The 14,513-nt window shown below is 38.9% G+C and overlaps 1 protein-coding gene across 6 annotated transcripts in view; it reads right to left on the bottom strand.

The window, feature by feature from the left end:
* Positions 1–1,349: 1,349 nt before the first annotated feature.
* Positions 1,350–14,513, bottom strand: part of DRAM2 (DNA damage regulated autophagy modulator 2) — a 36,668-nt gene continuing 23,504 nt past the window's right edge. For 5 of the 6 annotated variants that reach the window (XM_027856735.1, XM_027856737.1, XM_027856736.1 and 2 more), the window contains 5 exons: positions 11,513–11,652; positions 8,083–8,260; positions 7,045–7,127; positions 5,701–5,793; positions 1,350–5,186 (listed from right to left, as the gene is read on the bottom strand). In XM_027856735.1, the coding sequence (XP_027712536.1) occupies positions 5,079–5,186; positions 5,701–5,793; positions 7,045–7,127; positions 8,083–8,260; positions 11,513–11,652 (602 nt within the window). In that variant the 3' untranslated portion in view covers positions 1,350–5,078. Of the gene's footprint in view, positions 5,187–5,700; positions 5,794–7,044; positions 7,128–8,082; positions 8,261–10,703; positions 10,778–11,512; positions 11,653–14,513 lie in introns of those variants that run through there. The other variant, XM_027856740.1, reaches the window with a different exon arrangement.

Genomic DNA, 14,513 nt, shown 5'->3' with positions numbered 1-14,513 from the left:
TCAGAAAACTTAGACTGAAAAAAGTTAAATGACTTACCCTGTGGTAAAGTCCTAAAGCTGTTAAGTTTCTAACGCAGGATTTGAACTCAAGTCTTCTTGACTCAAAGCCTAGCACTCTATCCACTACACCACCTCGCCAACTCTTAAACTCTAGGTGATGTACTCTACATCCTGGATTTGGAGTAGCAAGGGACCAAATCAGAACAAACAGGTATGCTGGGGATGACAGCTTCATCTATAATCAATTAAGTTAATATATGCAAAGTGTTTTGCAAATCTTAAACTGCTACATAAATGCTACTATTGTTGTTGTTGTTATATATCTCCTCAAACTGCCTTCCCTATTTTTAAAAAAATAAGTTAAAAAGCCAATGGCCTGGGAAGTTCGTTAGTTTAGCTGTTTTGATTTGACATTTCCTTCCTAATCCCTCTGTTTTCTTTGATCTTGACTTTTTACTTCTATATTGTGAAACTACTTTAAAAAAAAAAGACCAGTTTGAAAACTGCCCCAGCTCCAGATGCAGCAACAAACCTCACTGATATACCTCCTCTTTCTAGAAAGGGGTGGGGGAAGCCTATACAACATCATCTCTAGTGGCAGACCCCAGTTGGGATTTTCATTAGCAATGCTGGCCCACCAACCAATTTTTCTTAGCTTTTGACGATTCAAACTTTTTCTTACACTTTATATAACTCAGCCCTTATCTGCCACATCCTTAAAAAAAAAAAAAAAAATCCTCAGTTGATCCTACTATGCCTGCTAGCTACTGTCCTCTATCTCTTTTCCCTTTTATGGCTAACTCCTTCATAAGGCTTTCTCTACTAAGTAGTACCTTCTCTATAGTCTATTAGTTGCCAAATCTAAAGGTCTTTTCTCAGTCCTTGTCCTTCTTGGCCTCTTCTGCAGCATTACAATGCTTTCATTTCCTTCTAAACACTGCACCAAGTTCTCGTGACTCTGTTCTCCCGGCTCTCCTCTCACCTGTCTAAATACTCTAAGTTTCCTTTGCTGGTTCTTTTTCTACATCATACCCACTATGGGCTCTAGATAGAATGCTCTGCACCGTCACCTCTGCCTTAGTTTCCTTAACTTCCTGCAAGACTCAGCTCAAGTTTGCTCGTGCCAAAGGTCACCCTTACACTTACACACTAACAAACTAGAGGTTTCCTGGTAAAGAAGCTTATCTATAAATAGCCTGTCATTAGCTAAGTAGGATCAAGTGCTCATTCTTATGCAGACTTCTCTTGCCTACATGGCACTGGAGTCTAATTTTTTTTTTCCTTTCCTATTCCTGACATCTTTTAAGACCACATTTCTCTAGTAAAATCCAGGACAAAGTACATCATCATCAAATTGCTTAGACAACATTTTATTGATCAGCAATTATTTCTTGAGAACTTGTCAACTATTCTTGGATTGGAAATGTTATCCAAATATGATTGTGGATGACCGGGAAAGGGGCTGAGGCTTTGTTCTTTAAGGAATCTCAAGTAGACAGTTTAAACCAATGAGGGCAGTGTCTTACTAAAGGTTAAGTCACCAAGAGATCCACCCAGGAAAAAGCAATCCCCTTCCAATAAGGGTTATTTACAATATTTGAGAAATGAAACCAAGGGATCCAACATCAGGCTCAATCACATAGTACACAGGTTTGGAGTGGTCACAGCTGGTCAGCAATGTTTATGTTTGTTCTTTATTGCCCATACATAGCTGTTGTTCTTGTCCTTTTGTTCCTGTTAACTGCCCAGACAGCTACATTACCCTCTTTCTTTCTTTCTCCCCTCAAATTCAATCCAGTAATATTTTCCATCTCTTCCACCTGTATCTTGGTCCTTGAAGCAAGTGTTAAGAAGCAAATATGGTTGATGTTTACAACAGGGAAAAAGTTGAGAATTCATTAAAAATATGTGTGTGCTGCCATCTGCATTAACTTAAAGACCTTGCTCTGAATGCAGTACATGAAAACATTGTGTGGGTGTGAGTGCTGTGAGTGAAGCCTCAACAGGCTGGTCCATTGTCCAGTCCAGATTACTTTGTTTCTCTCAAATATTCATTAGTGCACATTTGCACTAGGGATGCTTTGAGAAAAGGCAGGATTATCTTTTGCAATGCTCATCTGAAAAGGTTAAGGATATATTCCCAAACTTTATTAACATTCTTCAATAACTCATTACAATCTACCATGTCATTTATCTAATATTTCTTCTTGAACATATTCTTTTCTTTAGCCTTTATTATTCCTAGGAATAATAAGTTCCATAAATTTATTGCACATTCTTAAAAGTATCCCTTCTTTTTATTCGTCTTAGAGCTACCTTTCAGACATCAAGAAGGAGAGCTTCAATATTTCATGAGAACACATTCAGATGTCTCCCATCTATCCAGAGCATTCCGGATTTCATAAATTGATAAGACTTGCCCCCTCAGCCTTCATTCTTTCCAAACTCGAGTCCTAAGGTTTTTTAATAGATTTTCCTCAAACAGAAGCTTTTCCATTCATGGATCATCCCAGTTGCTCCTCTCTGGGCCTTCTGTAGCTCACTTGGAATTTTCTTGAAGAGGTAGCAATCAGTACCACATTGCGTTTTCCAGATGTAGATTCAGGTTTTTATTTAATGTGGTGTTTACTGTTCTGTTTCCAGTGTGTCCTTATGATATAAGGGCTTTACTGGCCTTCTTTGATGCAACATAATACCGGGAATGTTTTTAAGCAACAGGCTCTAGTGACTCGTAGGTGCTCTCCCTGGGTCATAATCAACAGTTCAGATCTTAGAAGCAGAGCATGAAATATCTTTCTCAAATGCTTTACTTTACCCACTTGTCCATGCTAAGGGCTTAAATGCCACTGTTCTAATTGTTCATGTTGGTCTGTGAGATTCTTCTGCTCCATTTGGTATTTCAGTGCTAAGAAAACCTTACTGTTATCCAAGACTTGGAGACTGCCCTGTGAACTAGAAAATTCCCTGAAATGTTAATTGAGATGTACTGATCCCTGAAGAACTCGAACATGAAAAGTTCTTGACAAAAGATTTCTTATCTTTTGTTTTCTGCTTTTTAAACTAGTTTCTTTTCAGTGACAAATCCTCCCTAACTCCCTAGTAAACACTTTAAGTAAATAAATAAATCTATATCTATCGAAATGATTTTTTTTTAAATGGAACCAGGCAAAGGCCTTTTGAGTCTGGCTTACGAGAAAATGGTGGCTGACTCTGGGTACCTGATGTGAAATTAAACATAAGATTATTTACTTAAAGTCATATTGGGAACAGATTTTGGTTCAACATAAGGAGAAACTTTATAACAATGACAGCTTTTCAAAAAAAATGAAATAAAGTGATCATTACATCACAAGGCAGCTTGTCAGTGGATCATTCAAGCACAAATTGATGGCTATCTGGCAGGAAACTTCAGAGGGGATTCTGACACCAGGTAAACTTCTAACGTCCCTACAAATTGAAAATTTTGTGATTTTACACAGAGGGTGACCAGTGGTCTTACTTTGAGCAGAAGCTATCACTTTAAAGAAATTACTGCCTTTTGATGGTAGAAGTATAAATAGGCCTATTTGGATTTTTCCTGATATGAATGTCAGTCTCATTTAAAGATCAGAAATATGTATTAATGTAAAAAGTAAAAGGCAACTTTATCTCCATAATTTCTCTGGCTTTGCACAACAATCTCTATGTATTTATGGCTGAGGGTTCAATCATTTCTCTTGCAAAACAATTTACTCAAAGGCAACTCTCACAGCAGCTATTTCTCTTCTCTTGATTCTTTTAAGAACCTTCATCTTTTATAAATGACTAAGGACCTTAATAGATGATTTGCTTGTCCAGCCAAGGTCTCAGGAAAAGGCCTTGAAAACTCAAGACTCTGTCTGCTCTCAGGTATGAAATGAAAAGGTAGGAGTGGAAATGGTTCACAAAACTTGGTCCATCATAACTATTCTCCATCTGATTTTCTTTTCTGTTGGGCTTGGCTCTTTAGAAGTCATACATAGTTCTTTAAGCAGATTCAAATCATGACAGTTTAAAGATCTTTTTACAAGGTTAATTACTGATTACTTAAACTTACATACACACACAGCATGTTCCAGTGAAAAAACGTAGCAAACCTCTTTACTTGTAGTATACCTATCAGTTATCTTTGTTAGATGCTGTACCTCAGACGGAGACAAGATTCGCTGAAGCTGCTGTAAATATGCAAAGAAGGCAGGATTGACCCTGGGAAAATGTCTTAATATTTCATGGCAAAACCAAGATAGTATCCATCTTCATACAATGCTTTGACATTGGGAACTTAAGGCCTGTGACCTGTTGTCTTTTGTCTGGATCCAGGGTGATTACATTGTGAACCAAGTCTCTGTTGGGGCATCAGAGGCTTAATGAATGGGGCTTCTTTAACTTTACGCTGAAGACTATCCTGAGGCCATGTACAATTAAAGTTTGTGATTAAAAAAAAAAGCTTAATTAATTAACATGGTGGCATTGTTATCTAACTCTGGATCTAGAGGAGATATTGACCAAACTCTAGGAGAAATTCCTTGAGAATTAGGAATTGAACAACACAACTCTCATACCTGTACCAGATACGTGGTGCTCCAGACAAAACATGCACTGTAATGATTTGCAAGCTGTGAAAAACCTTTTTCCGCAGAGTGTCCTGTAAAAAACTGATTTCTGTAGAATGTGCTGCCTACTTCCAGTTGCTTCCACTTAAGAAGAAAAATTACAATGCTATATACATATACATATATGTGTATATTATATATATATATGTATATATGTGTGTGTGTATATATATATATGTATATGTATATATACACATATATAGTCCTTTGGTTTTATTTTCCAAAATTTAAAAAAAGTGAATATGCTTTAAATGCCTCTCTGGATAATATCCCTTGAAATCACTTGTCAAATGGCTTACTACACGTCATTTGAGTAACATTATTAAGCAATGTCTTCGTTGGCCTTCATAAAGTGGTTAGAAATCTGAGCGCACAGTAAATACTTTTCAGGAACAATCTGCCAATCCATGAGAATCATGATCATCACAGATATGGCTTCTCCCTCTGTCATGTATCCTTTGAAAGTAGATGGGTTCTTTCATTGTTAATAAGGCCAGGGGCAGTGTCATAAAGAGTCAGTCCTTGTAAATTAGCTTCTACATGTAAGGAAATTTTCTGAAACACAAAAGAGAATTATAAACAGCTGTTAGGTCTTTGAGGATGCATTGCGTCTTTGATATACTCTTGAACATCATAGATTCATAAGGAATACGAATGGACAATGTGAATGAAACAGCTGTTCTACTTCTCAAGATTTCATCTCTAAGCAACAAATAGGGACTATGAACTTCTCAGATATTGGAAGCTGCTTTTTCTTCCAACTAATATCCAGCAAAAAGAAACATGCAATTTTTAAGTTTTGGTGGGGTTGATGCAGTTGTGGAACAAGGGAGGGGCAATCATTTTAGAAGACTATTTTTAATGGGTTGTCCTTATTACCAACTAAAATGATACTTCCATGAAAACAGAAACTAAAGTCACCTAAGATGCTACTTTCCAGGAAATGCTATTTGCTGTACAAATTTTAAATGGATTAAGTTAGTAATGTAAGTTACCTCTAATTCAAACAGAAAGACATACTTCTGCAAAAATCTAATTCTATTATGTTTTATGTCAGAGGAATTCTTACCTGAAAATCACGAATATAAGTCAGAAAAAAACCAAAGAAAGAAAAAGACATGGACCATTCTGCTGCAGTGGTGATGATATGAAGTACATATCCCTTAAATTAAAGAAAAAAAAGTGGATTGAGATGCTTAGATTTCAAATAACCCTTACTTTATCTTTCAGAGAATAACCTGAAATTCTTAATTACCATTTCTTCCATCTGAACAGAAAATCTTCACATACAGGCCATAACTAATACTATTAAATGGGGGGGGGGGGGCTTAGGAAAGCCATCCAAAAGCTTCTCTGGATTCATTCTTAGGATAAGGAAGCCAGAGAACTTCTCAGTTGGGCAATTAGGATGCAATTTAGTTATCTGGAAAATTGCTGCATGGCAGAAATGGCTAGAATTTTCTTCCATAAAGCTCACAGAATTTTACAAAATAGCCATGAAAAATGAAAGTATCAGTCTCACTATTTCATTCATCTCTGTAAGCAAGTCCAGTTCAAATGTAAAGATAGGTGTTCAGAGCTTATTCTCAGAAGACAGTTGAAAATAGAATCAATTCTATTCAGTGTTTTACAAAGACTCATTTTTAGCTTCTACGTATATCCTCCTTCAGTAGGATCCAACAAAGTTAAGGATCCCTTTTCCCCCAAATACCCTGTGCTTTCCCCCCCAAAAAATCAAGAGCTATTCCTCAGAGACCAAATTGCAAAATTATTAATTCTTCCAGGCTGCAAACAGGAGAAATTAACCTTACTTCAAGGATAAAAATGCATTTTCTATAAATAAGAGGATTTTTTTTTCACACATAGTGCTATCAAGGCCAAAGTCATGGGTTTGATTCATATTCAGGCTTGTAAATATCAGAAAGAACCTCCTGTGATCACAGAATGAAACTTCCAATGTGATCAGCTGTTTTGTAAATGTGCAGCACTGATCAGCACAGCGTACTGGAAAGGGTGCTGGAGACCACAGAGACCCAGGTTCAAATTCTGCCACTATAAAATTTATTCGCAGGGTGACATAACTTGCCCACAGTCACACTGAGAATACATTTAAATACATGTAAAACGGGGGTGATAAAAGAGGAGAACCTGCCTCAAAGGAAAGAAGAGAATGTCTACAAAAAGGGCCAGATACATGTGAGGGAGGGCAGGCAACAGGAGGGACAGCTCAGCAAAGACCGTCACTGCTGCAGAAAAAGACAACTGTGGGCACAGAGTGATGGCCTGGCAGCATCACCTTAGCCGATCACAGACAACCAATCATTCTTCTTGCATGGCTGGGATTTCCTTAACGTGCATCCAAAGTTGATGGTCCCATTCACTCCTAGCCTCTCTAGTCACTGCGATCACTTACTTTGTCCTCAGGGTTCCAGTGCAGCTTCTGTACTATATCAGACCCAAAATGGCCACTGTATAAAAGGGAGGAGCAGGTCAGCACTGGAAGCAAACAAGTCAAGGAAGAACCGCACACAAATGAATTAGGTTCAAAACAAGATCACTGTATAGGTTCCAAAGACTATGTTTGATGAATTGTTGCAAAGTCTAAAATGAAAATTTTCATTAGATGAACCAGGGGCTTAGGTTATGGACTGTGATGCATGGCACCAGTCAGTTAATAAAAACTTAGATCAAATTATACATACAGGGGGCAGCTAGGTGGTGCAATGGGTAGACCACCAGCCTTGGATTCAGGAGGACCCGAGTTCAAATCAGGCCTCTGACACATAACACTTACTAGCTGTGTGACCCTGGGCAAGTCACTTAACCCCACTGCCTAGCCAAAAAAAAAAAATTATACATGCACCTAGAAAAACAAAACAAGATGATCTAATCTTCAGTCTACTGAATGAAGAGGAGGTAAATAACCCTACTACAAGCTTCTGCTAGACATCTTACAGATGGAAACACTACTCTTTCTTCTACTTTTTTTTTTTTTTGGTGAGGCAATCGGGGTTAAGTGACTTGCCCGGGGTCACACAGCAAGTGAGTATCATGTGTCTGAGGCCGCATTTGAACTCAGGTCCTCCTGACTTCAAGGCCAGTGCTCTATCCACTGTGCCACCTAGCTGCCCCTCCTCTACTTTTTTTTTAACAGAACATGCCCAGGGTAATTGTTTCCTCCTCTTTTAGCCACCCTTCCTTGCCTGCCCACTTCTGATTCTTGTTCACTCATCCAGGAGGCTGATGTCTTTGTTTGTGGTCCAGTTAGGAAACTCTCATTTCAAATTTTACATCTTGTGGGCATAGGTATACCACCCCAAGGATGATCCTTCTTTCACCTTTTATCCTTCTCCTTAGGGGAGTACAGTCTCTCCCATGAACCACTAGTGTTCACTACATTTTACCGCTTGGTTTATTTCTACTTAGAATCATCACTCGCTGTAAAGGATACTACTAAATGCACTTACTCCACACCAGATGACCACCATCAGCCGGATCCAGAAGATTTGTTTGCTATGAATTTTAGGTTGCATTTTGTAGGAGAGGATTGTCTGAACAAACATATAAAAGGATCCCAGGCCAAAAGTGAGCACAGCTCCACATATGTGTGCTGCAAAGACTGTTGTTTTCTGAGGGAGGAAAAAGGAATATAGATCGCTTAGAGTACAATCCAAAACATTTTTGATGGTATTAATCATAGATTTTCAATTAAGCATTTATTGTTTCAGAAAGCTTTGGAAACTCTATACATAAGCTTTCTCAGAAGCCACTCATGAGTATTCTTAACGATTACAGTCAAACCTCATTAAATATTTGGAATTTGTGATAGTTCAAATGTAGGAAAACTTTATTCTTAGCTGAGTGAAAAGTCTGAAATAACTTCTTCCCCTATGATTTTTCAAGGCTTAACTCACACAGAAAAGGAATTCAGCCTAAAAATCAATGCTTCTATAAGGCTCAAAAAAGTAAAATCCCTATTTTGCAACTTCAATTTGAACTCACTTTTAGAATTCAGGGGCTAGAAAGGACCTTGGAAATTGTCTAACTACCCCTCATTTTCCAGGAAAATGGGGTCTATGTCAGTATAGGTGTAAAATCACATAGTTGCAATCCCAGTCCTAGATCCTGGTCCCATAACTAATTATTGTGTATTAGGAGACTTTTGGTATTTACGGTATATTTTACCTAATGAAGATTTCAGTATGAATTGTCATTTTCAAAATGAATTCATCTCATTTTACTTATCAATATCCACATATACCTTAGCTTATAAGAGAAACACGTGCAGTGACATCTTTTCTTTTATTCGATAATTTCAGCTTGTCACACAGTTAAATTATCTTTCCTTCACATTGTTCCAAATTAGCGAGGTTTCATTCTACCCCTCTGATGGCTCATGCTCCTTATACAGTGAAGAGCCTACTCCATTTAAATTTCTCTTAGGCCCTTCTTGGTCTACTTTATAAATATGGGAGGAAAACTAGTCAACATAAAATAAAAAAAAAAACAAAAGGTGTTGATAAAAATCCATTTTTTTAAAAACACTGCCATGCCACAACTCAATTTTATTGGTTCAAGGTAGTCCTAATACCTTTAAACAAGAGGCTAAGTTTTGGGCACTTTTGCAGTTTTTGCAAATGTAGCTATGGCAGGTAAGGAGAATGTCTGGAGTCAGGCAGTAAAACCATTTGATAAAACTGCCTGTCTATTGTAATGGTAGGCATCTGTTATCGCTACGAATCACTCTCAGCAAAAGAAGCCAGAAAAGATTCACTTATAAGGAAAAGAGGAAAATGAAAGTAAACATTCTTAGAATTCACTCTACAGAAATGACTGTGCCCCCTTGTGGTTACACTGCAAGGAGTGACAAAGCATCGGCCCTTTAACAACACACAGTGAGGGTCATTGTAATTCTCCATTTAACAGACACATAAAAGCACAAAACAGCAGCTTTAACAAGGAATGTTTCCAAACATTACATTTCACTTTGCCATTTTAGATGACACAAAACAACAGAAATTTAGAAGCACAAATGTATGACAAAACCAAATTAAATATACATATGTATTTAACAAATATTAATGGATGATGATGATAAAATACAGGAACTTATCTTCCATTTAATATAAAAATTTATTTTTTCCTTCAAGGGTCTATTTGACTGAATTTTCTAGGCAAGCAGAAATCTCCCACTGAGAATTATACTATTTTTCTGGAAATTTCATATTCACTTGTTTTCATGGAAATCTAATTTCAATTTTCCTAGGTCATACGATTTTTTGATGATAATTATGTTCTCTCAATTTGTAAGGGCCTTACCAAACTCTCTTTACTTCTCCAGGCCTCAGATTCCTCCTCTATAAAATGAGGGTTGAAACTAGCTGTTCTCCAAAATAATTTCTAGTTCTGAATATGTCATTGCAGAGGAAACATATTCCAACCTGCCTGGTCCCTTTAGCTTCTTTCCTCCACTCTCCAAAAACCTTCTGTTATTGACAAGCAAGTTTTAAGAATTATTTAAGCATACCTGATTCTTATCATATGGACAGTGATTAAATTAGGATTTGCATAATGTAAACCCTTCCATGAATACTGCAATACTCAGAAAGGTAGAAGATCACTACAGTAAAATAACCCTTTTGGTCCTAGAAGGAGACAGTACACTTAGTTTTTGTTAATGAAGTGGATTGCATAGTCTTCACAGCTGACCGAAGGGCAATGAAAAAGGCAGGCGTAAACAGGCTTCAACACCTCGCAAAAGATGACTCACAAACAGGAAATGGCATAAAACACATCCTCAGGTACACAAATGCCTGAAGATGGAGGCAGGCCATTTATGTAACAAGAATGAGGGATGGCTAGCCCAATCCCTGCAGATCCTTGATATTTCTGGAGTGCTTATGTCCATCACTGATGAGAGATGCTACCCCTACTTCTCAGCAAATAGTCGTCATAAGCTATGGCTGGTCAAGCTATTGGGGTCAACTTGGTGATATTTTACAAACTTAGCTAGGTTGGTCCTTAGACAAAAGACATATAGTCCATCACTAGGCTTATCCTCAGTCTTCTCACCTTGGTAGGATCTGCCAGGCCAAGCTGCTCATAGCTTAAGAGTATAAGCATGTGCTTCAAGAACCCAGAGTCATCTCCATGCCATGATGAGGGAAGAAAAAAGGACTTTAGTAGAGGTACTAGTATCCACCGACTATTCAAGTAACCAGAGCAAGGCCTTTAACACGTTGAATATACTCTCCATGTAGGATTTGTAGAAAGATAAGGATAAGAATTGCCCAGGATATAGGACTAGACAGGCTCCAATCTGAGTGCCATATTAAGTGGTCATATTGAGTAATAACAACGAAAAGTCCAATTCATTCAAGTACCCTGTAGTACAACTTATGAGACACAGATTCTTGGGGGGAAGGAGGTCAGAAATGTGAATAGAACCTTATTTCTAGGTGGGCAACATATTTTAAAATAATAATGATGATGATGGGATTTATGTGGTTGTGAAGTGCTTTCAATGGAGTCTTTCACTTACTCCTCACAGTAACTCTGTTAGATACTACAGCATTACTGACCTTCGCTTTGCAGACAAGGAAACTGAATCTCAAAGGCTAAGTGACTTGCCCATGGTCATGTAGCCAAAGCCAATTTCAGATCCAGGATTTGAGGCCAGTTTTTCCTGTCCTTAAGTCCAGCACTCTATGCCCTATGTCAAGTTAGATTCCTTTTTGACCAAAGAAAAAGAAAAGTCAGGCTGTAATAGGGTTAATCTCAGGCTTTTTCTACCATACAGTCGTTAGGGAAATATCCATGCTGGGCTTCTAGTATTGAATTCCATTTAGGATTCCTAGAAAATTGATAACTACCACACAAACCTGGAAGTTTGCCACGATAGAAAGTCCTAAGCAACTAAGTAATCCAAGTGCAAGGCCAGCCTTGTTTAATTTGATGATCCGAGGCTCCTCGGGACTGAGAGCATGAACTTGCTTATAACGAACATATATGGTGGCAACACCTAGAAAGAAAATTCAGAAGTAATAAAGTTTTGAACGACAAAGGAAAAAAATCACAAAGTTCATTACTCTGTGGCAACACAAATGGCCCTTTTGAAGGTAATCTCAAAAAAGAGGAGACAAGAGTCAAAGCCTATCAGAGCTGGAAGGGGCCTTAGCATCCCTCTAGGCCAGTGGCCATCTTCTGTACAACACCCTGACAACTCTGGCCACACCCATCTTGACCTCTTGGCAATCCATTACTTTGGAATTCCTTGCATCCATGTCCTATCACATCTCACCAAACTCCAATCTGGATTACTCTTACCATCCACTTCCTCTGTGCCTGCCTAAGTGCTGCTGAACAAAGGTAGAGTTATCCATAACTGTGCCAACAGGGTCCAACTGGGACCTTCCTTAGATCAAGGGAAGCATTCCAGTCCTTCCTTACTGAGGCACTTCCCTTTGTTGTCCCATCCGCCATGTCGTGCCACGATGTGTGGTTCTAGCCTAGGGCTCTGTTCCGGGCCGCCCTTCCTGTTCTCTTTATACACTTGATGACTTCATCACTCCCCTGCCTGTCTCTACTGCAAGTTTCCCACATCTAAAAGCTTTCTCCCCACACCTTCACCTCTTCAAGGCCCAGCTTCTTTTAGGAACCAACTAACGCTTCAAAGGCCATCCCATCCAAGGTTACTTTGTGTCTGCTTTATGTGGGTTTTGTATATGCTTACACAGGTGTGCATGCATGTAAGTATATACACACAGGTATATCTCTCTTCCTCTTTGAAGGCAGAAATTGTTTCAGTGTTGAATTTGCATCTCCAGCACCTAGTAAAATACCTGATGCAGAGTAGGTGCTTAATGCTTGTTGACTGACTTGAAGACTTCTGGTTAGAAGTTTTCCTAACTTCCAAGATGGCCCATAATACTTTGGGGTCAAGACAGAACAAATTAAACACTCTTTCCCCAGAATAATCATTTGAATATTTGAAGAATATTTGCCCTCCCTCCACCTGCCACCCCTAAGTCTTCTTTTGGCTAAACATCCTCAGTTCCTTTAGACAGTCCTCACATGGCCTGATCTCAAGGCCTCTCAACATCCTGGTTTCCTTTCTCTGGGTTTCTCATCCGCATTTTTCAAACTGGTACACAGAACTGAAGACAATACAGCAGGTGTGACATTAACAGGACATCATACTACAACTATACTATCACTTCTCTAATCTGGCTGGACATGATGCTTCTCTTAACAAAGCCCAAAATCACGAGCTATTTTTTAGGAGGACATAAGCTCCTAAGATGATTCCCAGACATATATATCCTGTCCAGGTCTCTCTCCAGAACTGTGGTCACATGTTAGCAAAACACTTTTGGAAATCTTGAACGGCGTCTATCCTCTAGGCATATGCAAAACAGAACTCCTAATGTCGTCCCCCAAACAATCTTCTATTCCCCACCTTTCCATTAATGTTTAGAGCACCACCATCGTCCTGATCACCCAGGCTCACCATCTCAGCCTCATCCTCGGTCTTACTATTTCTCATTTCTACATTCACAACATGTCTTGGATAGGCCCCCTTTCATCCACTTAGACAGCCACAAAAGTCATCTGGGCCTTCCTTGCCTCTTACCTGGACTACTGTAATACCCTTCTTCACGATCCCTCTTCCTTAACTCTCTTGCCTTCCAATCCATTCTCCACTCAGTGGCAAAGGTGACTTTTTTCTTTCTTTTTTTTTTTTTCGGGAAGCAATTGGGGTGAAGTGACCCCAGGATCACACAGCTAGTAACTGTGTGAGGCCAGATTTGAACTCAGGTCCTCCTGACTCTAGGGCTGGTGCTCTATCCACTGTGCCACCTAGCTGCTCCAAAGGTGACTTTTTTCTAAAGCACTGATTTAACCTCCAATCCACCCGACCTTCCCCTCCTCTTCTCCTCATCTCAATAAATTCCAGTGGAATTTTATTAGCCCTAGGATCAAATATAAACTCCTGTTTGGCTCAAAAAATCTTCATGACCCAACACCTTCCCACCTTTCCAGTCTACTTATACTTTACTCTCCTTCACACATGCTATGTTCCAGCAACACTTGCTATTCCTCAAACATGATGCTCTATTCCCCTTTGCTTTGGCTGTCCCTCACACCTGCAATGCTCTCTCCTCACCTTAGTGGCCCAGTAGCGCCAGCTGCTTAGTGCCTTCCACTCATAGATTCTCTTCTATCCGCTCTTTATGTATCTTGTACATGCGTAGTTATTTATGTTGTCCAGCCCATGAGAATCTATGCTCCTTACAAGCAGGTATCCCTGGAATGTAGTGCAGTACCTGCACTGTAGTAATTAATTATACTGAGCTAGTCGTCACATCACAACATTGACTCTTTTTATTATGGACTGCTGAGTAGCCATGCCTCTTCTATCCTATGCCAACAAAATTGCTATTTTTGAACCAAAGGGCTTACATTTGTTCCTATTAATTCATCTTACTGGATTCAGTTCTAACTTGTCAAGACCTTTTTGGCTCCTGATTCTCTCACCCAATTATCTATGCCTCCTAATTGTGAGTCCTCTGTATGATGGATAAACAAGCCATCTACATCTTTATCTAAGTCACCTTTATTTAAATCACCAAAATAAATGTGTTTCTGAGCACAGGGCCAAGCACAAACTCCTCCAAACTGACAGAGTTTCAACATTCATACAATTCTGAATCCACCACAACAGATGATTGGCTAGCCTATGTTTCTCCATTTTTTGCAATCAATCAACAGTATTTATTATATGCTCACTATATGATAGGCAGTCTGCTAGGTGCTAGGGCTTCAAGTACAAAAAATGAAATGATTCCTACTCCCAAGGAACTTAGATTCTAATGAGGGAGA

Source organism: Vombatus ursinus, unplaced genomic scaffold (genome assembly GCF_900497805.2).
Source record: "Vombatus ursinus unplaced genomic scaffold, bare-nosed wombat genome assembly UNPS02011613.1, whole genome shotgun sequence".
Taxonomy (NCBI): Eukaryota; Metazoa; Chordata; class Mammalia; order Diprotodontia; family Vombatidae; genus Vombatus; species Vombatus ursinus.
Note: the sequence above shows the minus strand (reverse complement) of the source record. Positions and strands in the feature narration are given on the sequence as shown.